General features: G+C 38.2%; 1 protein-coding gene across 2 annotated transcripts in view; it reads right to left on the bottom strand.

Annotated features, from left to right (window-relative positions):
• Positions 1 to 4,211: 4,211 nt before the first annotated feature.
• Positions 4,212 to 25,636, bottom strand: part of GRM7 (glutamate metabotropic receptor 7) — an 878,927-nt gene continuing 857,502 nt past the window's right edge. For both annotated transcript variants that reach the window (XM_032289679.1, XM_032289680.1), the window contains one exon: positions 4,212 to 5,382. Coding sequence is in view for 1 of the 2 variants with exons in the window: in XM_032289680.1 (XP_032145571.1) it covers positions 5,333 to 5,382 (50 nt within the window). In the remaining variant the exon portion in view is untranslated. The remainder of the gene's footprint in view (positions 5,383 to 25,636) is intronic.

The raw sequence follows: 25,636 nt of genomic DNA, 5'->3' as shown, positions 1-25,636 counted from the left end.
TTCTCTGGCCAGATTCCAGTGAAGAGTATCAGGCAGATTATTCTGTGAACGCTTGGAGAGAAAAGAAGGGAGCCTTGAGCTTTTCAAGGTTAATTGATAATATTGTTGGTCTGATTTATTCTCTTTTGTGATGGAAAGTCAGAGAAATGTAGATACAGTGTCTTCATTTTCATAATGCATGATAGATGCCCCTCGTATTGGTGAGTTTCACTATTATTATGTGCAAAAGAAATAGACTGTTTTTTTTCCCGTAGTGTTTTGGGTATTGTAAATGCCAAAATAACTAAACCTATACTTGTGTAATGATGATGAATGCACCAAAGTCACTGGTTTCTACTGGTTTCTGGTAGAAGCTTCTGGGACCCTGTTCTAGGCACCATCATCTTCCAGCATGTTATCCCTGTACCTTAGCTGATGATTGGCAAGGCAGATTTATCGCTAGAACAGAGGTAGGAAAAATAGAGAATGGATATGCTCTTTAGGATCTAAACAGACATTGTGACAAGGTATGATAAAGCAAATTTTACAAAAGGATAAATTATAGAGAAAAAAATGTGAAATGGGGAATGATAATGGCAGTAGCAATTGGCAGAGGGTATATGGGATTTTAGTTCATTGGAGCCTGGTTGTTTTGTTTGTGTGGCTGCCAAATGCACTGATGGATACCTTAGGCTGCCTTAACTGTGTTCATAGCAATAGAGTGACTCTTCTCGCTACATGGGACTCCAGCTTCTGCCTCCAACATGCTTTACCTTATTATGTTCAGTCTTCATTAGCACACATTAAAAGCAAAGCTAGCATTCTGGAGCAAGTCCACATAGAGTCAGCTGGTTAATAAAAGTACTTGAATTCATGTCCTACTGCCGTTGTAGAGGTGAATATACAGAGAATCCCAGGGGTGCATGGATTAACTGATATTGCAGAGCTTGTAGGTAGTGGAGCTTAGTGCTCTAAGGCAGGCATTCTGATCCTGAATCCAGTGCCTTCCTACTGTAACACCTTCCTGTCTTTTCCCTTCCTTCTTCAGATGACAGTGTTTGTGATTCAGAATATCTCTCAAGTTCCCACTTTATTTCTCAAGACCCCTGGTTCATTTTCCCATGAAAGGAAACCCCATCTAACAGCTGTAGCTTCTTCCTTACTGCTGAGGCTGAGTGTAAAATGTGCATGCCTTTTCTTTCTTTTCCTCTTTGTTATCTGAGTCTTGTTTCCCCTAAGAGTCGCAAATCTAGTTCTTCTTGATGTGGGGCTGGCTAAAACTGTTTGGCAGCACAGGCTCCCTCAGCCTTTCTTCAGTATTCTTGAGCTCTTTCACTTCATCTGTTCATTCTTGCTTGCACTGATTTACTTGCAAATATTTATGGAATGCCTACTACTTGTGTTACAGGTAGTTAGACAGGCATGGGCTGGGTGGAGTGGGGGAGGGAGGGTAGGAGAGTGCTTTCCCCCACCAACCAGGAAAGTCAGGCAATTATCAGGTGATGATTCAATAGTTATGTTGCCTCTCTAAAAATGATAATTTGGTAGCCAGTACCAGGGAAAGACTATCTCCTGATGGTCCACAGCTGTCACAATAAAGTGTTAATTAAATGCAGACACCATGGAGAGGCAACTTCCCTGGCATGCACATTAAATGACAAAATGGTAGAGTATAACCTTCTGAGGGCACTCCACCAGAAAAGGGAAGAAAGCCTCTAAAGGGCATGCATAAAACTTCCTCACACAGTGCACATGCTCACTTCCCAAGGGTGAGGAGGGCATTGTGCATCCAGTCAGCCCACTCTAAGGGAAGAATTATGGGAAAGGGGCTCAAGACACTGGGAGTGGGCCAGCCTATAAAGTCCTAGGATCAAGGTTAAATGCTGCACTTGGCCTTCTCGGTACCTTCTTCCAAGGGTACTTTCCTTTCTTTCCTGCTCTAAAGATTTTTTAAAGTAAATCTCCATTTCTGCTTTTGCCTTGATCTCTTTCTCTACCTCATGCCCCTTGGTCGAATTCTTTATTCTGAGGAAGGAAGAATTGAGGTAGCTGCAGACATGTATGAATTAACTGCAGGTGATTCAGATACCTTCTGCTCCTAACACTTGTCAAGCATTGTTATAAGTGCTAGGATATTATGAGAGCAAAACAGAATATCTAATTTTCTGGTGAATACTGCAGAAAGGGACTGATTAAAACAAGAAAGCAAATCTGAAAAGTAAGGTAATCATAAGAGTTGTAAAAAAAAATGAAGCAGGTTAATGGGTTCAAGCATGTTAATCATAAGCGTTGTAAAGAAAAATGAAGCTGGGTGGAGGACTGTACTTTTGGATATGGTCTGAAAAGACCTTAGGCATGATGATTAAGCAGAAACAAGAAATAAATGAGGATATTGAATCATGCAGACATTTGGGGGGTGGGGTGTTAGCCAAGAGAATCATGAAATGTCAACAAGACTCTGAGGTAGGGTATACTTGGTGTAGTTGAAGTGTAAGGACACCTGTGTACCTGAGGGGAGTGGGCATTCATTATACTGCCTGGTATTATTAATGTTACCCAAGCGATCTGTTCTATGGCTACAGAACACCTTAACTACTGGGCTGGGGATTAGTGTTGTGGAAGATGATTGGAACTGCATTTTAAGGACTAAAAAAATTGATATGTAGGGTATACATTGTAATATATGTATATGCATGAAGTATCTAAAGTATATTATACATATAAATAACAATTCCTTACAGTGCTGCAGAAGTTTTAATTTTTATTATTGTCACTATCAAAATCATTATCTCAATTCGCCCTTTGGAACCCAGAGGAAAAGCAAAGGTCTTTGAAAGTAGCACTTTCCAATTTTAAATGGAATTGCTTTGCTATGCCCCTCAATGTGTGGTTGCACATTTGAGTATTTGGGAAAGACTCTTAGGTAATTTCTTTTTGAAGGAAATGATTTCTACCACATGCCGCAACACAGCCTGGCTTACTCATGTACTCTTTTAGATTCTGTTTCCATGTGTGGAATGCGAAGTATAGCATACTTGGTTTTATTTTTAAAACAAAATGTAGCAACCATGATGATGTTAATACTCGTGGTCATAGGTGGGGAAGTCATAACAGCTAACATGTATGGAGAGTTAACCATTTGCCAGGCGCTGTTGTTAAGTCCTACGCATGGATTTTCTCTTAGCCCTCATAGTATTATGAGACAGGTAGCATGATTAACCTGTCATCTGCCTGAGGAAATGGAGAATTCAGAATGTTTATGTAACTTCTCCAAGGAAAGCTGGCAGGAAGAAGAGCCAGATTTTATACCACTTTGGCCTTATGACTTGGAAATGTGGATCACCCAAAACTCATTTTTACTTTGATTTCTATTTTCCCATGGCCTATTCATTGAGGGGTATTTAAGGAGCAGGGAAAATACACTTGATTTTCTTTAGTATGATATTGAAAAGAAAGAATTTCTAGTGTCTCTAAGCACTTGGGCTGTGAGAGCCATGGAACAGTAGGAAGAGTTTGGCAGATGCCAAAGATGAGAAGCCAGTATGAGTTTTATTAGTCGCAGTGGAAAATAAGTCACAGTTAGATCCACCATAGAACCTTTAAATACATTTTACTGTTTGGGACTCAGTCCTGAGTACTGGGAACCAATGTTCCCCTGAAAATAGACAATCTTCTGAGTTCCTGATGCCCAAGGTGCTATGGATTCATTCTGAGGATACTTTCTGCAGTTGAGTTTTGAGAATCCCGAGTCTTAATCTCACCACTGAAAACATTGCCACCATATTTGTTTGCAAATACAGACAGAGGCAACATAGTAGCTATCTCTATTTACTTATATCCTTCAGATAAATTTTGCAGAAATATTTATCTTTTCACTCACTTGCCCCCAGACTGTTATTTGCTTAAGCTAATATTTTCTCTTCGTTTTCCTCTTCCCTTACCTAAACTTCTGGTGTTTTTGATAACATGCTGAGTAAACATCTGAGAGTTACCGGGTTTTAACTTCAATTATGAAGAAAAAAAATTACATGGACATTGTGATAGTTCTTTTTCTGTGAGACAAAATAGCACCTCTGGGTTTTTAATGTATCTTTTAGAAATGGCTGTAGTTAGGAGCTAAATCATGTTACTTTAAAAAGTTGGGCTGTCCATATGGCTCTCTAACTTAGGACTTTATGAAATAAACTGTGACTAAAAGGGGAAAAACAACTAAAAATATTTATTGCAGAAAATAAAAAAGTTAACCAAAGTGTTTTATTGATACATTCTTGGACAATATCACAGAATTGAAAGAGAATGGAAAGAGGGAATTTTTCAGCAAGGGTTGTTTTTTTTCCACTAAATTGGCACATAAGCAGCAAGATTAACGAAAGTACTTATTACAAACAGTAAAAAACATACATGCTTTTTTTTAAGTCCTTATCACACTGCTCAGTCAAAGGGGGCATGAACAAAACCTCAAGACATGAAAAATCCATATTCTTTCCTTCAAACAGCTTAATAATTATTAAAATTATTGCAAAATATTCATATACCCTAATTAAAATAACAAAAGAGAACACAAATACAAATATTGAACATAATAAACATGTACTGTAAAATACATTACTGGCATGCATTCCAAAGATCAAGACCTCTATTCAGTTCAGCCAATACCTTCCTTTTGTGTAACCTATCATATACCAAAGATAGGTAGGGCGTACTTTCTCAGCACAGTTTTTGGTCTTTAAACATCTTTTTTTGTCTTAAAAAAATAACATGATGTGCAGTGGTACTATAATCATAATTATACAGTCATGTACAGATGTACGGTTTTTTAGTCTGCCAAGATCTCTTTAAAATTTTGTTTTAAAATTTTTCCAAATATTCCATTGTCTGAGAGAATAGGGCTCTATGAAAACAAGGCATTCGAAAACAAACAGTGAACCGAGGTACAACATCAGATGGCAAAGTGCAAAAGTCCTCACAAACTGTACAGAAAATTTCAAAACCTTGCAACCTAGAAGTACATACGTAGTAAGACAGGTCAGCCCCAAAACGGTCCTGTGGCTCTCAGCAGTCCATCCTAAAGAGCCGGGGTGGGACTTAAGTTTCAGCATTCCCTTTGGTAGGGAAGGTCCAAAATTGCAGCCGAGTTGGCAGTGCTGATGTCAGTGACTTATTAAGCCAAGATAAAGTAAGGATATTTCATAAAGCAGCTGTTTAGGTCACTTGGATCCTCTAACATTGGTCTCCCGGCCGGGGAAGCTCCTCCGGTGATGGGAAGCGGGTAGGTCCAAAGAGTCCTATGCCAGGTTGGGTGACAAAATAACTGAGGGTCTTCCTCCTCCATAGTTCCATGGGATGGAACAGGTTAGATAACCAGGTTATTATAACTGACATACTTCTTTTTTGCAGCAGGGCCTGAAAGAAAAATTAGAAAGTGTCGGTTGCTGTAATAACCCTGTTTGCAAAGGTCGAAATAGAATGAGAACTTTTCACTTAAGGTGCAAAGTCAAGTGGGGTGATACAGCTCTGAAGAACACACACATAACCTTGGATTCCTCTGACTCTATGGCTTTGGCCACCAAAATCTGCAGTTCCCAGTGATACTCAAATCTTCTGCCTTCTCTTTTCTGAGCTGTCTCCAACTTCCCTCTTTATACTCTGTAAGTAAATTTGTCAGTGTTTGTTATGCTTTCTAATCAACCAACCCTTAACTTAAAGGGTTCACTCACATTGTGGTATATTTCTTGTGTGATCTTCTCACAGACCTTTTCATAATAAATGGACTTTGCTTGGAAAAGTTCTGTCCTGGGTCACTGAAATTAATTGAGGTTGAATTCAGATGAGGTCAGAGTGCCTCCTTCAGTGCTGATTCACACAATCAAATCACTACATATGGACTTGCATAGTGTTATCAGTAACTTGTAAATGGTCATTTGCAGAACTATTTCCATTAAGATGTAAAGCTCACTTTAACCTGTCAGGTGTCTGACACATGCACACTCTACATTTGTTTTCCTTAAATGTAGAAATTATTTTTCCACTTGGTACCATGGTTTTAGGACTCACCTTCACCCACTCACTCATGTAGTAAGTATGTGTCTACCGTATGGCAGCCACAGGGCTAGACACTGATGACCAGCCAACGAGCACAGCAGATTTCATGTCCTCATGCTGGAAACAAAGACACCAGGATCCCAAAGTGTGCCTTTGCTTCAGGTTCTAGTCCTCAATACCAAGTAATACAGTTGCATTCTTTACTCATTAAATCTTAATAGTTTTGCATCAGTTTCTGTTGGGCACAAAGTAACTTTCATGTAGCATTTACTGAGGGCTTATTTTGCTTACTGTTGTTAGGTTCTAAATAGAACTGTTAACTCAAGACAGACAAATGTCAAGAGCTCTTCAAGAACTCCTAAGTAAAGATTCATAGACATTTTTGGAGGAACTGAGAAGCCATATTAACATACTAAGAGAGAGTTTGTATTTGAACTTTGAATAATACAAGTAGTATGTTGCAGATGCTTACATGCTTGTAAATATTACACAGGATATTTTACATTATACAACAAGTCTAATCCTTTCTGGATTAAAAATTGGGACTCTGACAAACTTTGACTTAAAGGCTTATTTTTATTTGAAACTCATTTCTTTATTAAACCATACTGTATTTATGAACTAAAACATAAAAAAAGGTGAATAAGAATAGAATCTAATGAAATTCAGTGCCTCCTGGAAAATCTGGTTATGAGAATGGAGTCACTATATGTCCTCATTTGATAAACACATGGCCTCAATAATGCACAAATCTTCCAAGAAGTTTCCCATTGTCGCAGTGTTGTCTTCATTAATATGCTTGGTTTGGACACAAGGAGGAAAACTTTCAAGAGACGTTTCTTGACTCAATCTTATTTTCAGTGTCATAGCTAGAAGACCTCAGCTGACAGTTGCAAGTAATAGTCACAGCATGCCTTGTCAAATGCCAACACACTAATTATCCTTAGGACAAAATGGGGGAAAAACGAAAACCCAGAAGCTGACCTAAATATCTGATACCACCTTTATTGTGTGATTAATTAAGACTGTTTTCTATAGCGTAACTGTCTAGTGAAAACAAAAATGAATTTCCTTAAATTGGTTACTATAAAATGCTAATTACTCAGGAAGAGTTTTTACCAAAAGAATAAGTAGGTTAGAAAATATTGTTCCCAAATTGTCAAGCTGAGCATTTACTAGGATTAAATTAAAATCAAGAAGAGGTTATGTTTAAAAATGGAATGTAAAAATAATGGTATTTCAATGATGCTTTGCTTAGATTATCTTCTTGTGTTCTACACAGTCTTGAGATGAGTAGTCTTTATGATCTCCATTTTATATAGGAGGGGTCTGAAGCTCAGGGGAACAAGCATTCCAAAACTAGGCTGCCTGATGCTTGAATCTGTATTTCTGTCTCCATGCTGTAATAGGAAGACCATACTGCAGCTGGACTCATCTGACCTGGGTTCTGATTCAGCTCCGGCCCATACATGAAATGTGACCTAGCCAAGTGTCTTGAGAATAAACTCCTTGTAGCCTTTGTAAAATTGGGAGAATAATTGTTACCTGGTGCACTGTTGGTATCACCAATATACAAAATACCACAGTTTCTCATCAGAGAATACAATACATACATGTATTTTTAAATTACAAAGTTCTATACAAATGATTAGCCTCAGTACACACTTTCTTTGCAGAATTGGCAGGAACATTGTCCCAAAATTATAATGAAGTTTATGCAGGTCCTAGAAGGGCAATTTGTGTAGTTTTCACAATGTATTATGTTTATTTTTGAACCATCCTACTCCTGTGAGTAAATAAAATAAGTATCTGTGGTGTCTGATAATTCCATTTATTTGACTAGCAATGTAGTTTATGGTCAGGAAAGAAAATTACTGAGCTCAAAATAGTTGTGCAACGAAGTACTTGCTAATGTCATATGCTTTTTAAAAGAGTATGTTTTCTCATATAAAGTTACAGATTTTAAAGAAGAAGAATAGTATATAGCATTGTCCCTATTAACTTTTTAAAGTTATATCTACTTATCTACATACGTAGTTTTCAAAGCAAGGTATCGTGAAGAGTTGATGTTTACAGTGAGGTAGTGTTAAGAATACTAGTCTGTGAAATGAATTAATAATACACCATTGCTACTTAAGAAAGGTGAGACATTCCAACTCATTCTTGATGTCTTGTCAAAGCCAACAATCAGTTTGACATTAACTTTATTGAGCTACTTGTTTTCTCTTTGCTTTTCCCTGTCTTACAAAAATTTCATTCCTTGAAGTGCATTCTATGGAACACACATAACCCAGATTCAAGGAAGTGAAGAAAAAAATAAAAAAGAAAGCCTCCTGATATTCTGTTGAGAAACACTAAATAAGTAATATTAAACTGGATTCTTTCCTGTTTCCACCCCATACTTAATTTCTTTGTATTTTAAGTAATAAGAAATATTGTAGATTATTAGCTACATACCATGTGCTCTCTTCAGCTCTTTCTGAAAACTGTGTGCATAGATGTGTATGTGAATAAGAACATGCATGAAGTGATTTAAACATCCAAAAAGGATAAAAACCAAATAAAACAAAATATTATATAAGCCCTGAATAGAACACATTAACACACTGACATCTTGTTTCAGGTGCTCCTCCATCCACTCACAGGAAATAAGATGCAGTCAAAGCCCTTCACACTCCATGTTCCTCCCTGTGCCCCTGTGATAGCGACTGTTCTGAACTTGGGATTTGTCCGACTGCTACTGCAATCGTTGTCCATAAACTATAGATAGTATTTATTTCTGTGTTTTAAGTTATGCAAATGATTCCATGCATATCCACTTGAAATCTGGTTTCATATAACATTGTGTTTTTAAGATTTACTTATATTGATTTAATAATCATAGTAACTATGTAGCTTTCTATATATTAATGTTAGCATAGCAGACTTTCTGTAACTCTTTTCCTATCGATAAACCCTACTTTCCAATGTTTTTGAAATAATAAGCAATGCTGGAGTAGATGATATCTGCAAAACAATATTTTTAACAAAGTTGAATGACAGTGCTATAGGCTAGGATAAAATATTTGTCGTGCATTTAACTTAGAATTGATATGTAAGTATTATTAACTTATACAAAGGAATACATAAGAGACAATCTAATTTTTAAAAATATAGATGCAAGATAGACAATTTTTAGATGAATAAATATAAATGAAAAATGTTCAACCTCATCGACTAGAGAAATGCAAATTAAAACATTAATAAGATAGCATTTCATGCCTGTACCATTACAAAAGAAAAAGTGAACTAATACCAAGCATTGGTAGGTGTGAAAAAGTGAGAATTTTCAGACCATGCTAAGGTAGAAATATAAATTGGTAAATTCGTATGGGAGAGCCATTGGAAATATCTAAAAACCCTAAAGGTATGCATACCACTGAATCAGCAATTTCAATTCTAGTTCTAGACCTGAGATACTTTCGCATGTACACATAGACATGCTTAGGACTTCAAAAGCCTTTAATATAATAATTTCTCTGTGGGTTCTCCAAGAAAAAAAATTCTGTTATAGAGGCTAGGCACATAAAGGAGCAAAGTAGGCCAGGTGTAAGATATTAAGGAAGGATACAGACCATAGTGAACTAGAAAACACCTACCCCACCTAAAAGGCATAATTGTGTGGGATGTTACCACAATACGAAGATAGAACATTTTTTGAGGAGGAGCTTGACTCTATAATTTTATGTAAAAGTTCATTTTTTCACTTAGCCATCTAACAAATATTTATTGGGCACATATTATGTGTTGAGCCCTATTCTAAACGTTAGAAATACCTCGGATTTTAATAAAAGTTTCAAGATCATATTAAAACTCATTTAGCAAGTCAAAAAAGGAATAGAGACCAGAGGCCAGACAGCATCTCTAGGCTGCTTGTTTTCAACTCCGTTCCTCAAATCTACTTGATTCTAAAGCACTCTCTCCTGCTCCCACTCCCCCATTTTTAGTAGATCATTTTGCATTATGTAAGAACATACTTTTGTAAATACACGGGGATATTTCTTAAGCCTTAACCCTGCCTATCACTTTAGTCATTTGTAAACCTCACCAAACTTCTGAATATTGGTTTATTGCCTGATAGAACTTTGTCCAAACTAACTTTTCTATAAACCCATTCAAAGCACTGTCGGTGCCTTTTGCCCCACCAACTCCGTCAGCTATTGCTTTCCTATCAAACACGATTCAGAGTTGTTTACTTATAAATATTTCAACTGGGAGGGATTCTTTATATTATGGTTTGCAGTTACTAAAACAAAAAGAAATACTTTTTTTGTAATTACTTTTGTAATCAATAGCCTGTTTTCTGCTTGTTCATTTCATTAGTAAATTGCCCTTAGTCCTTCACTTAATGGCAAAAGAGTACATGTTATCTTCAACAGTTAATTCTCATTTGAGATTTCAAAAAAGCTACTAAACTTCCTATATTTTGCAAAGAAGTGGTAATTCATTTTATAATGATTTATCTTAAAACCTTTTTTAAATTTGCTACTCAGTGTAGCACATTACTCAACTTGAGAAGATACAAAGCTGAATGAGAGTGAAGAACATGATTACCAAAAAAATGAGGCATTCCCAATTATGCTAGTTCAACTCTGAACTATAAAACAATTGATAGTTTTTACATCTCCCAGGAGAATGCTAAGCTATTGCTCTTATGTTTAGAACCTGGATTTGTTGACAAAACAATCTTGGCAGGAGTAAAAACATGGTCAGTCAGAAAAACAACTCAGTATTTCAAATCACCACCATTTACAATCCAGTTGCAAAAACTCCCAAATCTGGATTTCTGTTGATCTACTCGGCCATTCATCTAACAAAATATTATTTAACACATATTTAATACCAGGAACCTTAATAGATGCTAATGTTAAAGCAGACATGGGAATCTGCAAGCAGTTTACCCCTTATTCATTGTATATTCAGATTATTTAACAAATATTTATATAAAGCTGCCATGTACCATCAGCAAGGGATTGGCATATCCTTTTTTTTTCCTACTTAATGAGATAAAAATCATGAATATATAAACTAAACTCACATTAAGTGGAAACCCCTAAAGCAAATTGACACCCCTCTCTAATGCTGAATAAGGGAGGTAGGTCAGTGGACGGTGAGGCAGCAAACCTGTTACCATATTTGGAGACAATAGAGATCCAGTTCAAGAGGATGGAGAAGCATCAGCCTAGATAACCTTAGAGAAAATTTGTGAAGTGTTTGCCCCATTTTTAGCAGGGACGCAGAAATGAGTCATATACAGTTTTTATTGTTATAGAAATTATACGATAATGCAAAAACTTATTACATATTTTAATGAGTGCTTAAACATATTTTATAAAGACTAATTTTATCTTACAAGAAGATGTACTGTGCTAAGCCTGGGAAGGCTTTTCAGTGAAAGGGGCATTGATTTGGCCCATGCAGTGTGAGACAATTTAAGAAGAGGGCAGGGCAATATAAAGGTATACTTTATTTCCAAAGGTACATGGAGAGGAGGGTCAGACACTGCTAGAACTTAAGGCTGGAAAGGAAAGCAGGGCCACATAAATTACTTTAATAAATAAAACTTCAATAAACCTTCAATAAAATAAAACTTCAATAAAACTTCAATAAATTTGTCATACCAAATTCAGGTGCTATCAGAGGCATTTGAACCAGAGCAACTCCATCTTGAATAAGGACTGGGTAGAAAAGGCTGAGACCTGCTGGGCTGCATTCCCAGAAGGTTAAGGTATTCTAATTATAGAGGCAGGAGGCAGAGAAATGCCTAGGCAGATCGAGAAGTATCCTCAGAAAATCTGACCGCGCCCCACAAGTGTTTACAACAGATGTTTTGTGCAGACAAGGGAATCTGCATAGGGGGCTTCCCTGGAGATCCCCGCAGTGGACTGGAGGCCCACATGCACTGGGGAATGGGGTGGAGCCACCAGGAACAAACATCTTATTCAGGGGAGAAGCCTGGCCTCTTCAGCTCCTACGTGGTGACCCTGGTATTCAATTTGTGAGGTGGAAATCTGCTTGCAGGACCCCTCTCTTTGCTGAGAGCTTTCCTTTCACTTAATAAATTCTACCTTCTCACCCTTCAGTGTGTCCACATGCCTAATTCTTCCTGGTTGTGAGATAAGAACCTGGATTTAGCTGGACTAAGGAGCAAAAATCCTGTATCACTAAGTCACTGGATGAGACAGGAGGTCCGCACAAGATGTAGGTCATAAAGACCTTGCTCATAAAACAGCATGCAGTAAAGAAGTTGGCCAAATCCCACCAAAGCCAAGATGGGGACGAAAGTGACCTCTGGTCATCCTTGCTGCTACCCTCCCACCAGTTTACAAATGTCATTGCAACGTCAGGAAGTTACCCTATATGGTCTAAACAAGGAGTGGATGAATAATCAAGCAGATAATAAAGAAATAACCATAAAAATGGGCAGCCAGCAGCCTTTGGGGCTGCTCTGCCTATGGACTAGCCATTCCTTATTTAGTTACTTTCTTAATAAACTTGCTTTCACTTTGCACTGTGGACTCACCCTGAATTCTTTCTTGTGAGAGATCAAAGAACCCTCTCTTGGGGTCTGGATCAGGCAGTACCAGTAACAGTCTGGTCCAGTAACAGTACCAGAAATGGAAGATGGAACAAGTCAAAATTCCTCTGATTATTTATCTTTCTAATGGAGGTTCTCATAAAAAGCCTTTAATGCTAAGCTAAAGCAATGGTACTTGAGAAGCCACAGGGGAATGTTCATGATTTTGAAGAGGATCCTCACACTTGTTTTTCCCTCTCTGCAATGTTCTCTGCCATTTTTCCTTAATTGGTTTCCTGTTCCTTGTTCTGGTTGGTTTTAGTCACTTGCCCCAGGTGGCTTTTCCTATCCCTTTAGACAAGTGAGATGTTCCTTCTCTAGCCTCTCATGACCTCTCTACTATTCCCTCCTCATATACAACCAGGGTGAAGCACTAATTTCTCATATATGTCTCCAATATTACAGCCTGAAGTATCAGATGGTAGAGGCAATTTTTTTCCAGTGCTTGGGAAGTGTGCAGTGCATAGTTGGTGCTCAATATTTTTGGGATGTGTCACCATAGAATAGCTTTTTGTAACTGCCGTTCCTGCCCACTGCATAAAGAAAGACCACGACATTGTAGTAGAGAAAGAATTTAATAGACACGAGCCTGGCCACACCACATAGGAGACGGAGTTCGCACTCATATCATCTCATTCAGAGCTCAAGGCTAGGGGTTTTTCAAAGGCAGTTTAAGGGAAGGGGTGGGGGTGGCCAGGTAACAGGTGCTTGCTGCTGATTGGTTGGGACAGAGATGAAATAGTGGGCCAAAGCCTTCTTCCTGAGGACTAAATTGCTTCTGGGTGGGGCCACAGGAGCTGGGCGGGGTGGGGTAGGAGGCGGCTAGTGATCCAGGGGGAACCATGAGTGTCAGACATACCAAAAAATGAGAAAGATACCTCAAAAGACCAGTCTACAATTGTGGTGTTATTTGCAGGTGTAAGTGGGGATGTTTCATGTCTTAATTCTTCTGGAATAATGGCTGACAATCATTCATGTCTGCACCTTAGCAGGACTCAGTCTCCTCTCCTCCATCTCCCAGCCTGGTGCCCTCCCTTCAGCTTTACAAAAGTGGTTGAGTTTTGGGCAAGGCCTATTATTATTTAAATTGTAGCCTAAATATTTTCCAAAGTTAGCTTGGCCCAATAGCCCAGCAATAATTAAGGGAAAGGCAAGATGGGAGTTGAGTTAGCTCACTTACTGTTAGAATTTTCTCACTAACATAACTTTTGCAAATGCAGTTTCACTTTGCTCCCTGAAGTCATTGTCAGCTCTAGGAGGGTCTCAGAGATGAATAGAACAAAAAAATCTGTGGGAACTTCCTGAGCTTTGCCATCTGTTTTTTCCATCCCTTTTCTCACTGCTCTCCTAGGGTTTACTGTATTCAAAGCTAACCATTATTATAACTCCTCAGATTTCCTTTGTAACTTTTCAACCACAGCATTTTTTTCCCTCTCTCCTTTTTCGTCTAAACATGGCCAAAACAGCCTGGCTAAACTGAGAAATCAATTTTCAATTCTGTCATGAAATTTGAACATTCTAGTCTTTTTTTTTTTTTTAAAGAACGTGTGAGTGTTTCTTAAAAAATAAATGAACATTCTAGTGTTTCTTAAAGAAGACAAAACTAATTTGTACTTTAAGATGTAAAGCATCAAACAGAGGTTTACATCATTCTTAAATGACGTATTTGAAAAAATAGATACTTTGTCTAAAGTATCTATCTTAAAACATCTTTAAGCTTGGCAAGTTAAAATCTAGGTAATTTGATGTTGTAAATGTTTTACTTTGGACCAAAAAGATATGTACTAAATTACTGCATCAGCTTTCTCTACTTTTCTTATGCGCTTTGGGCACTGAAAAGCTTTTGTGCATTTTACAATTTCAATATATTATAGATGCGAGCATTCTAGAGGATATTATGAATGCATCGCAATCATACATCAAAGATTGAAGCTGTGAACCAAAGTCTGTCTTAAGACTAATGTTACAAATAAGGCAATAGTGACAAAATAGCAGCAGAATGTTATTAGTGTTCGTGGATGAAAAGCTCCTGCTGAAATTCAGGCCTTGCTATTTTTGGATAGGACATTTATAGTCTCTTCATTCATTCATTCCTTTATACAGTTATTCAACTTTTACTAAGAGCTCAGACTGTACTAGCATAGCCTGGCTACAAGCTAGTGGCACAGAGGTAAGAAAAAATAGTCCATATTCTTGAACAGTTTCTGGTTCAGTACAATTCACATATCCGTTGAGCGCCTACTATTTGTCAGATACTGTTTTAGGCAATCAGGATGTAGCCATGTTACCGTGCTGGTTCAGTTCCTGCTTTCGTGGATCTTAAATTCTACTTAGAAAGAGATCTTAAAAAACACAAAAGTAGATTCAACCACTTCTCTTTATTCATGGCTTTCATGGTCTGTAAAGTCACCACAAATACTGAATTACTGAATACTGAACCACTGCTCCTAGAGCAAATATGGCGTTAGTTACCTACAAGCCTCCAGTCACAACATAACCTTATTTTATGCATATGTTTGGTTGAAAACACTTTATTTAATACATATTGTTGACTCATTAATACTGAATTCAGAGCTGATGAATGCCTATAAAAAGCTTCTCTAACACATGTACTTTCTCTAGAAGGCTGTGACACATCATAGCCTTCTTGTGCTTAGGAATACGTTACAGAACTTTAGTGTATGTATGGGAGTTTAAACAGTAAAACCATCATCCAAAAGCGCAGTGTTAAATAGACTGAGAAAAGGACACTTGTTCAAATGTGAGAGCTGAAATGAGAAGGTAGGGCATCACCTTTTTTTTTTTTTTTTTTCTTTAAAGACAGAGTCTCACTCTGTTTCCCAGGCTGGAGTGCAGTGACACGATCTTTGCTAACTGCAACCTCTGCCTCCCAGGATCAGCAATTCTCCTGCCTTCGCCTCCAGAGTTGCTGGGACTACAGGCACACGCCACCATGCCCGGCTAATTTTTTTGTATTTTTAGTAGAGACAGGGTTTCACTGTGTTGGTCAGGCTGGTCTTGAACTCCTGACCTTGTGATCCATCTGCCTTGGCCTGCCAGTGTTCTGGGATTACAGGCGTGAGCCACCGTGCCTGGCTGCATCACTCTTTTTGACTTCAACTGCAAATGTGTGCATTGGGTGACTCAAATAGTTTGCTGAACTGTACATTGCTGTGAATGCTGTGAAAATACCGTAAGTATTGATGTTGAAGTTACCAATCAATTTCAGGGTGTAGGTGAATTTGCAAATACAAAAATCATACTGAGGTTGCTGTCCAAGGCGCAGAGAGGATAACTGTTTCTTACTTATCTCCATAGGTAGGAGGTGGCAATTACAAAAAAGAAGACCAGCTAGGAATTGATGGAATAATTAGGACTATGTGTTAAATCAAATTCTGAGTCAGTACTACGGCGAGGTTCTAAATGAACAAGCATACAGAGATGCTACTGCTTTCAGCAACACCATGTGGTGTAGCAGGCCAGTTCTTCCTAACAGCCACACAGACAGGCCTCCATAACACTCCAGTTATATAGGCAAACTTTTGCAGCATCTGCCTACATTTAGTTAATAACTAAGCCTAGGAAAATCATTGCCTGGGCACCAAAGCCAGAAATGAAACGTGTTCAGTAAGAGCCTTGCTCAGGCTTCCTATGAAAGCTGGGGCAAATCAAGATAATAAAGAGAGCCCTGTGTTCCTTGTGCCGGGACCTATCTTGGGTTGAATAAATTTTGGAGGGGGGTCTGAAGTAACTCTCCAGACCCAAATTGTAGGTAAGATAAGATAGAAGTAATCCCTCCAGTACCGGGGCCCTCACAGGTTAAGTAGATTTAGGGGATAATTCTGGCTTCTGACCTTTTGCTTACAACAAAATTAATCAGGTATAGACACTGGCGAGTATGATACTATACATAGGCATATAGTTTGAAACATATATAAGCACTGGAAAAAGTTTAGGATTCTGAGTTGGTCAGGTGAATTATCTCCAACCTTCTCCCTGTACCTGGTTGCAGACATAAACTCTCTTCTTCCTCACTTTGCCTGCATCTTGTTATTGGGCTGCAAGTAGCCAGACTTGGTTTGGTCTGGGAACAATGTCCTTTTATGAAAGCATCCTTGAGGCTGCAGCTGTTTTTTCTTTTGTTTGTTTTTAATGTGAGAAGGGTATGTGCATGCCTTCACAGTCAAGTCCTATTAAGATCAGTGGCTTCTTGTTTTGACTGCAGATCTCAGAGGACCAAAAGGGCTCAAAGGAGAGGAAACCAGAAAGTTTCCTGGCTAGGAAAAGAGAAGAGATGAAGGGAACCTTAACTATTTTTCCTTTCTTGGAATCCAGCTGGGTATAACCTGACAGGCAAAAGATAAGAGCCTCAGAACTATAACTCTGTCTAGGATTAAAAATGGCTGGAGATTCCCAAGGACTGTGTATTTTGGGATCCTGGCCATGGGAGATGGAAAGATTGAGACCTGGGGCAGATAAGAGATGTCAGACAAAGCTCGACCGACGTAAAACAAATATCCACTAAGTTTTAAACACAGGTTGCTGGGAATACAGTGGGAGTAAGATGTCTTTGTCCGCAAAGATTTATCAGACCAGAAACCTATGTGATTAAATTGGATTGGCATTGACAGTGAAGGCTGAGAATGTAAGTCACTTCTCATACGTAGGCTCTTCTGTGTATGAAATTGACCAGATCACACTCAGTCTGGGACCTAATGTGTCAGTCTCAACACCAGAACTTTGGAGTGATGGAGAATTCCTTTCTTGTTCTGCTGATATTTCAATTTGTTAATTTATTTAATAGCAACTCCTTTGAGTCAAAGAAATTAAAATTAAAACAACAGTGAATTTCAGGGTATCTTACTGTTTTTTGTTTTAATATGAATGAAAATAATTTTTAAAAACTTAAATAGTTAATCTATGATTTAGTACAAGCAACATGCATTTGAAAAATTGTATGTATTAAGAATGTTAAAAAAGGACCTGTTATCTGCATTAAGATGTTCATGATGATGTACAATATAATTTGCAATTTTAAATAACCCAAATGCCTAACATTAGAGGGTGATTAAATTCTAACATGTTTTTTTGATGGGGCATTTTAAACCTGTCAAAAGTGATAATGATGATTAGGAATATGGAACAACATGGAAAATGCTTATGCTATATTGTTAATAATATCTATTACAAAAGGATAGGTTTGAAAATTTTAAGTATTCTGTAATTATAACTGCATCAAAAATATGAAAGAAAATAAATCAAGATTTTAAAGGCCGTAAGAAAACTGGTAACATTTTCAAATATTTCAACGTTGTAAAAGAAAACAAAATGTTGTGAGACTGTTTTAGATTAAAGGAGACTGAAGAAACAAAAAGATTAAAAATGCATGAACCTTGATTATATCAGAGATTTTTAAAAAAGGAAATGACCATATTGGGAAAATCATATTTTGATTTCATAGCAAATAATAATACATCAATATTAAATTTATTGGATGAGAAATGGTATTGAGGTTTTGTAGGACCAAGTTGTTCTTAGGAGGTACATGGTGAAGTATTCAGGAGTATTAATGTCATGATGTCTGCAACTTGCTTATAAACAGTTATATGGGGAAAACATATATATAGAGAGAAGGAGAAAATGAATATGTCAAAATGTTAGTGAATGGTGATTACATACTGTTGTTATTCATTTCAATCTATTTGTAGGTTTTAACTTTCAAAATAAAAAGTAGGGAGACTTACAAAGCTCTATTAGGGTAGTTGAATTATAATTTTTTTACTTTATATATTTTATACATTTACTTTGTAGATTTTACCTTTTTAACTACATTTTCTATAATGCTATATTTTAATATTGAAAGGAAATTAAGTTTTTTTTTAATGACAAGATATAGGTAGATGACAATGACTATCTCTCAGGCCTGAGTAGCCATATCCCTTTTCTTCTTCTTCTAGAGTTTCGTTAGGATGAAGGGAATTTCTTGTTCTGCCAATTTTGTCCCGTAGCTCCTGCAAAGTAATCTCTGAAGAGGCCTCTAAGAGGTGACTCTTGTACAGGTGACTCTTACAGAGTCTAATCCCTGCATTTTGTCTTATGTCATTGTTTTTGTTAGATTGACCAATAAAACCACTGTTACATATTCTGACTCATTATTAATCACAAAATCACCTTTTCTTCCAGGCATTTGGGAAAATAGCCCTAAGAATTTTGTCTAGTTTTCATTTTTTCCCCCAAACAACGTGTGTCTACCTTATATCATAAATGGCTTCCTAAAATGTTTTCTGAGGCATTCATATGTTGAATACAACTATGAAAGACTTGTTTCCCTGTTAGAATGAAAATTTTTTTTCGATTAAATATCTCTATTTAGCTATTTTATAACTTTAGCTTTTAAAATACGTAAATCATGATGTCATGTCCCAGAAGGAGAATGGATTGGTAATGTCTCTTGAAAATAGGAAGTGGACAGTGCCAACCAGGTAACTGACTAATCTGGACTAAGTCATGCATCTCTTAGTACACTGGAACTTGTTGGCTTATCCTCAGAAGAAACACACGTGGGCACATCTATCTACAGAGGGTTGGCTTCCCTCCCACAGAGCAGTATCACTGAGATGCAGTGACAAGTAGAAGTGAAAATGTAAATACCATGCCCTGGGTCAGAAGGATATTCAATGTCTATGACCTTTCCAGGCTCTTCCAAGCCAAGGCCTTTACTTCTGTGTGTGTATGTGCCTGTGTGATGTCTCAGGACCTGATTTAATTAAAGGATCGAGAAAATATACAAATGGAAGGAAGAAGTGAGGAAAGAATTCTGAGTCTGGCCCCAAAGCTTAGACAGAGAGAATTACTTCTGCATAAAACCCAGGCCAAAAGTATTCGCAGGAGATGAAAAGAGGCTGTAGAGGCAGAGATACCCTCTAACTATCTGTTCCAGAATGTTCTTCCCCAAGATACTCCTGAAGATGGCTTTTTCTCTTTCTTCAGGATTAAATTTGAATGTTACTTCCTTGGGGAGGCCTTCCTTCATGCCTTCTGTAAAATAGCACTTGCCAACCCCCAAGCTCCCTAGTTAATTACGGCTTATTTTTCATCACATCACTTATCACTCTCTGAATTGTTCTAATTTTTTACATTTTAATGTATTTTCTTGGTCTGCCCTCTGGAATGTAAACTGTTCATGTTTTGTCTTGGTGAACATTATATCTACAGGACTTAGAACTGTGTATTTTTGCTTGAAGCTGGGAGTTTGAGAACAGCCTGGGCCCTCAAGTAAGGCCCCATCTCTGTAAAAAATAATAATAATAAAACCAGTAGCTGGGCATGGTATCAAGTGCACCTGTTGTCCCAGCTACTTGGGGAAGCTGAGGCAGGAGGATCAAGTGAGCTCAGGAATTCAAGGCTGCAGTGAGTGAGCTATGATTGTGCCACTGCGCTCCAGCCTGCCAACAGAGTGAGACCCTGTCTCTAAAGAAACAAAAAGACAAAAATAACGGAATGGGTAAAAGGTGAGAGGTCCTAGTTTTGGGATTAGTAGGAAATAATGACAAACAGACCCCAGCTCAACATTCTGTCTTATATTCCTTAAAACTCGTGCCTTTGAATGTATGCTTTCACCCGGAATTGTCACCTCCTTTTTGAGATAGATGCAAAGTGTTGAGGAAACTGACAATGCTGTCCTTATCTGCTTCCATGAGTAGGAACAGCCTCTGATTCTCCTAGCTGCTGAGCATTTCTTCTAGTTACCTAATCAGGGAAGAAAAGAGTTATTTATTGCAGGGAACAATGAAGAGTATCTAAAATTATTGACTGAAGAAAGCTGAAAGGAGTCTGTATTCTGATAAAGTATGGATGAAAAAGGTTCCTAAGAATTCCATGCCTGAATTAGGAGAGTGGCTTCTATTGGATACATGAAAGAGCACATTAGAAATCAGTTATAGCTGTGGATGTTTCAAGCATGGTGAGTTGAGGGAAGAAATTGAGGGCAGCTGTGGCGTGGGCCTCACTCAAAAATGTCCTTGCTCCATTGTTGCTTTCTCATGGATAGGGGATTTGACAGAGAGGTTAATACAGGCAGGCATGGTTCTACAACTTTAGGCACCCATGGCTGATCAGAGCAACACAGCCTGTGCCCAGCTGTAATAGACTCAGAACAGTTCCATGTTTTCCATCTTCACTGTTCTCTGTGGATGTGCTTTCTGTCCTCTTCTCATGCATACTGCCAGTCTGTTGCTTTGAAGCAAGCTTAAAATCCAGGTAGGCGATGGTGGATTGAAATTGGCTTGCCAATAAATATATTAGATTCAAGGTGTTTTAGACTACTTAAATTATTTTAGGGATATCTATCAAATTCCTTATTTTTTATCTTATTTTTAAAATCTTTTTTTGTAGGGGGCACTTTCACTCTGCTGCCCAGGCTGGAGTGCAGTGGCCCAATTATTGTTCACTACAGCCTCAAACTCCTGGGCTCAAGCCTTCTTCCCCACTCAGCCTCCCAAGTTGCTGGGACTACAGGTGCATACCACCATGCCAGACTCATTTTTAAATTTGTTGTAGAGATGGGGGTCTTACTATGTGGCCCAGACTGCTCTTGAAATCATGGCCTCAAGTCATCCTCCCATGTCAGCCTTCCAAAGATCTGGGATTACTGGTATGAGCCATGTGTGTCATCGTACCCTACCTAAATTCCTTATTTTAGATTGATAGTGTTACAGCCTTTCCTTAAACATACTCTGCTTGCTATGGTGATGTCTAGTGGGCCTGCCCACACTGTCCATTCCTCTTTTCAGTTAGGGCCAGACCACTTGTGATGTAATTTGAGGGATCTAACAAGGTCCTGGAATTCCCCATCAGTAGAATTTAGCAGGGGTCTTACAAAAGCGAGCACTTTGCTGGACTGAAGTCATTGAGTCTGGAGTGACTGGATTGAGGAAGCTTAGGAGTGTCTTCCAACAGGAGGAATAAAGAGATCCTGAAGATGAGAGCACAGGCAGGGTATAAAATGACATCAGAGAATTACTGTTAACTAGGTTAGATATGATAATGGTATTATGATTATGTTGGAGAATTGCTGTATTTTGTGGTAAGCTAAAATAATTTGGAATACTGGTATCTGGAGGTAACTCTAAAATGTTTAAAAACAAAAATTCATAGGTATAGATGAAACAAACATGGTAAAACCTTAAAAGCTATTAAAGCTTGGTAGACAACACGACTGTTCTTTTTATTTTTCTGAATGTTTGAAGTCTCATGATAAAAAAATTTGAAATCTCCTGTCTCCAAAGCAAAATTTATAATTCACAACTTTTCTGGGGCTTGTCACACTTTTATCTCCTAACATCTACCACCAAGAATTAATAGTCAAGGCAGTTTTCTCTACGCATCTCAGAGTGCCACTGCATTCCAGCCTGGGTGACAGAGTGAAACTCTGTCTCTAATTCAGGAGTGACCATCAAAATAGCCATCAGGATGAAAGACAGAGCAGTGGTAAAACACAAGGGATTGGGCGTGGTGGCTCATGCTTGTGATCCCAACACTTTGGGAGGCCAACGTGCCAGATCACTTGAGCTTAGAAGTTTGAGACCAGCCTGGCCAACATGGTGAACCTGCCTCTACTAAAAATACAAAACTTAGCCACGGGTGGTGGTGCGTTGCTGTGGTCTCAGCTACTTAAGAGTCTAAGGCAGAAGAATCTCTTAAACCCAGGAGGCAGAAATTGCAGTGAGCTGAGATAGCAACTGCACTTGCCTAGGCAACGGAGCGAGACTCTGACAAAAAAAAAAACAAAACAAAAAACCCACAGGGATTGTCACCATTCAGCTGTGTGACTCTGAACAAGTTACTTTATCTCTTCATGTTTTGATTTTCTCATCTGAAAAGTGGACAAAGTAATAGTGCTGTAGTATAACAACTCTAAGCTTGTTCTAAGGATTGAAGGAGTTACTCTATTTAAGGAACTTAGAACAGAACAGGGTTTGGTAAAACTTGTACTCAATATATTTTAGCTATGTTTCATCTTCTGATGCATTTGGAGAATATTTCTGCATACATATACTACACTGACATGTGTTTGCAAGTACTTTCCCTTGACTGAAAGGGGTCCTTCCAAAGCAGGTCACCCTGCCTGTGAAATGAGACTAAGTTAGTTGTTTATTTTTTGGACCCTGTTAGGGTGCCAGCAACTGTCCTTGAGAAGGTTTAAGGAGCTGTCAGAGCACCTAGTGCATTCTATTCATTTACTGAAAAAGGAACCTGTCAAATCATTGTCAACATGTTTTCACTTCCATGCATGCATACTGCCATCATTACCTACTGTTCCACCTCTGTGAAAGTGTGACTGACCTCAAAATCTTGTGCTTTGAGAGGTTGCATTATTCAACTGGACTCAAAGGGGAAATCAGGAAATATAGGATAGTATTGTAGACATAATCAATGGCTCCTGCTAGTCTTGCATACAACCATGTCAACTCTGCAGTATTGGAACTGGGAATCACTGAGTTTGAGAACTCTCATTGTAGTGGTGATACACCATTTGCAAAATCAGTTGCTGGCGACTATATATGACCATTTATTTAAATATTTTGTCCATTTTGGTTTAATAGATTGGGTATCTACTTATTAGTGCTAGAGGAATGTCAGATTGGCTGAAGTAGGTTTATTCACTACTCAATTTTGCAGTGAAGAATTGATCTGTGTCTGCATTGATAAAGTGAAGACTGGGGCAATTACTAAGCTGATTCTGTCAAAAAGACTACAATCAAAGCTATCCATGCACATCTCTGGTGTATGTCTGTATATACACATTGAGCCCATATGGCCTAGGTTGCTTATCAGATTCAGCAGTGATCACTCAGAATTCCCCATTTCCCGGGAAACTGTATGTATCCAACACCCAAAACAACTTGTTACATCCCAAAGAGAAGTCTACACTATAAAATTTGACCAAAAACTAAAAACTGTGTGGGGTGAATCTTTGTGAAAGAAATCAATATTGCCAAAATAATGGAACACTAAAAAAATTTTCTCTTGATAGTGTTCGTTCCTAGAAATTAAGAAGTTAAATATGCATCCTGTTAAGAACTTAAGCATGAGTCCTAGATGATGCAATAAACAGTACAAACACTTGCACTCTGAATGTAGTAGCAACTGTTGAGCATTTACTATGTGCTGGAAATGGTGCTAAGCATTTCATATTCACAGGCCCTTTCAATCCTTCCAGCAAGCCCTATGAAGTAGGTACCAGCATTATCTTTACTTTGCCAAAGTAGTCTGAGGCTAAGAGAGGTTAAGGAATACATCCAATTCAATTTCAGATATCCCACCTTTTCTGAATCCATGGTTTTGATAAAACAAGAGAGGGCTAAGAGAGAAGGTGCTGACCTCAGGAGCCAGAGGTAATTCTCATTCAACAAACATTTTCAAACTGTCTGCTGTGTGCCAGACATGACTGGACAATAAATACCAAAAAGTCATGGACAACGTTATTGTTGCTCAGTTCTTTTTATCTCTATCACCTGCCACCTCTTGATTACTTTTCTGAAATTTTCTCTCCCCGACTTCCATGAATATTCAAGTTGTTGCAGCAAGCAGCAAATTCTCTGAAGTGGTCAGGGAGTGTTGGCGGTGGAATTGTAAGCATGGATATTTAGATTACAGGAGGCTGAGGAGCACCCTTATAGGCAGTGAACCCGGGCAACAAAGCCTGGCACGTAAGATTCCACTGTTCAGCATCAGCTTTCTTCTCCCTCAGGGACCGGTACAGGATGGACACTTTGAAAAATAAATGCAGGATTTGTTTGGGCTAGGAGGGAAGATCTGAAATAAAGAATGTAATCACGGGCCAAATTTAAATTTCTCTTGAACTTTAGAGAAATTGTTATGGCTGGAGGAATAAAAAAAGTTAAAGATTGCCTAACCTTTACATTCCTCAAAAGAAGAGGATGGTATTGTCTAGGTCACTGAGGTGAGAGGCAGTATGAAGTCATAGTTAAGGTGAGGCTGCTCATGTCAGAGTTCCTGGATTTAAATCCAAGCTTTGCTGTGATCTTGTGAGAGATCATCAGGTCTTAGGTTTCTCGCCTTTAAACTGTCCATAAGATGAGGACAATGATCATAGTGCTTGTTGGGAGGATCCACTGTGATGCTGCATGTGAAATGTGTAGTACAGTGCCGAATATTTAAGAATATGCTCTTATTATGATCATCATCACCATCACCACTACTACAGCCACTATCTCCATTTCCTTTATGGTATCACCATCGTAATTATTATGAAAAGCTAGCCATCTATATGAGACAATCGAATTCAGAAGAGTGACCATATAAAAACTCAACAGGAAGTCCTTGTTTTATAGGCTGAAACCCCTTTGTAGGTTATCATTTCAACATGAAATTGATGGAAGACTTAGGATTGCCAGCCTTTACTTTTCCTTATGAGAAAGGTCTAAACTCTGATATTGATCTTCAAGAAACCCTTAGGCCTTTGGTGAGAAGCTTTCCAAAACTGTAATAGTGTGTAAGAAGACCGTTTTTGCAAAGAAAACACAGGAGCATAAACAGTAGATCTTCATATCACTTCAGAGAGTGGCCATCTATCTCTAGATTATAGAGTTTGTATAAAGAAATATTTTACTTTTAGAGAAACTTCCAGTTTTTTGTGGCAGCCACGTGGATAATTCTTAATATCCAGGCTGTCCAGGAGAATCAGGGTTGTTGTATTGCTAGGGAGACAAACACTCTCTTTTCTGACAAGTTAGCGTTCCCTGGGATAGTCACCATACCCTGGGGTCTGTCGTCTCAAGCCATCTCATTGTGAGAAAGAGGCAAAGTATCAGAAAACAAATATTTACCAAATCTCCAGTGTGAATCATATTATACCAGGTTCTAGCGCTGTGATAGTTGCACAAACATATGAGGCATCGCACCAGTCTTCAAGAGACTTCTAAGTGGGACAAGAACTAAACCACTTATGAACGCACCAAGGTCTCCAATGTTAGC

The sequence above is a fragment of the Sapajus apella genome, unplaced genomic scaffold, assembly GCF_009761245.1.
Source record: "Sapajus apella isolate SASKATOON/1434 unplaced genomic scaffold, GSC_monkey_1.0 scaffold23, whole genome shotgun sequence".
NCBI lineage: Eukaryota > Metazoa > Chordata > Mammalia > Primates > Cebidae > Sapajus > Sapajus apella.
Note: the sequence above shows the minus strand (reverse complement) of the source record. Positions and strands in the feature narration are given on the sequence as shown.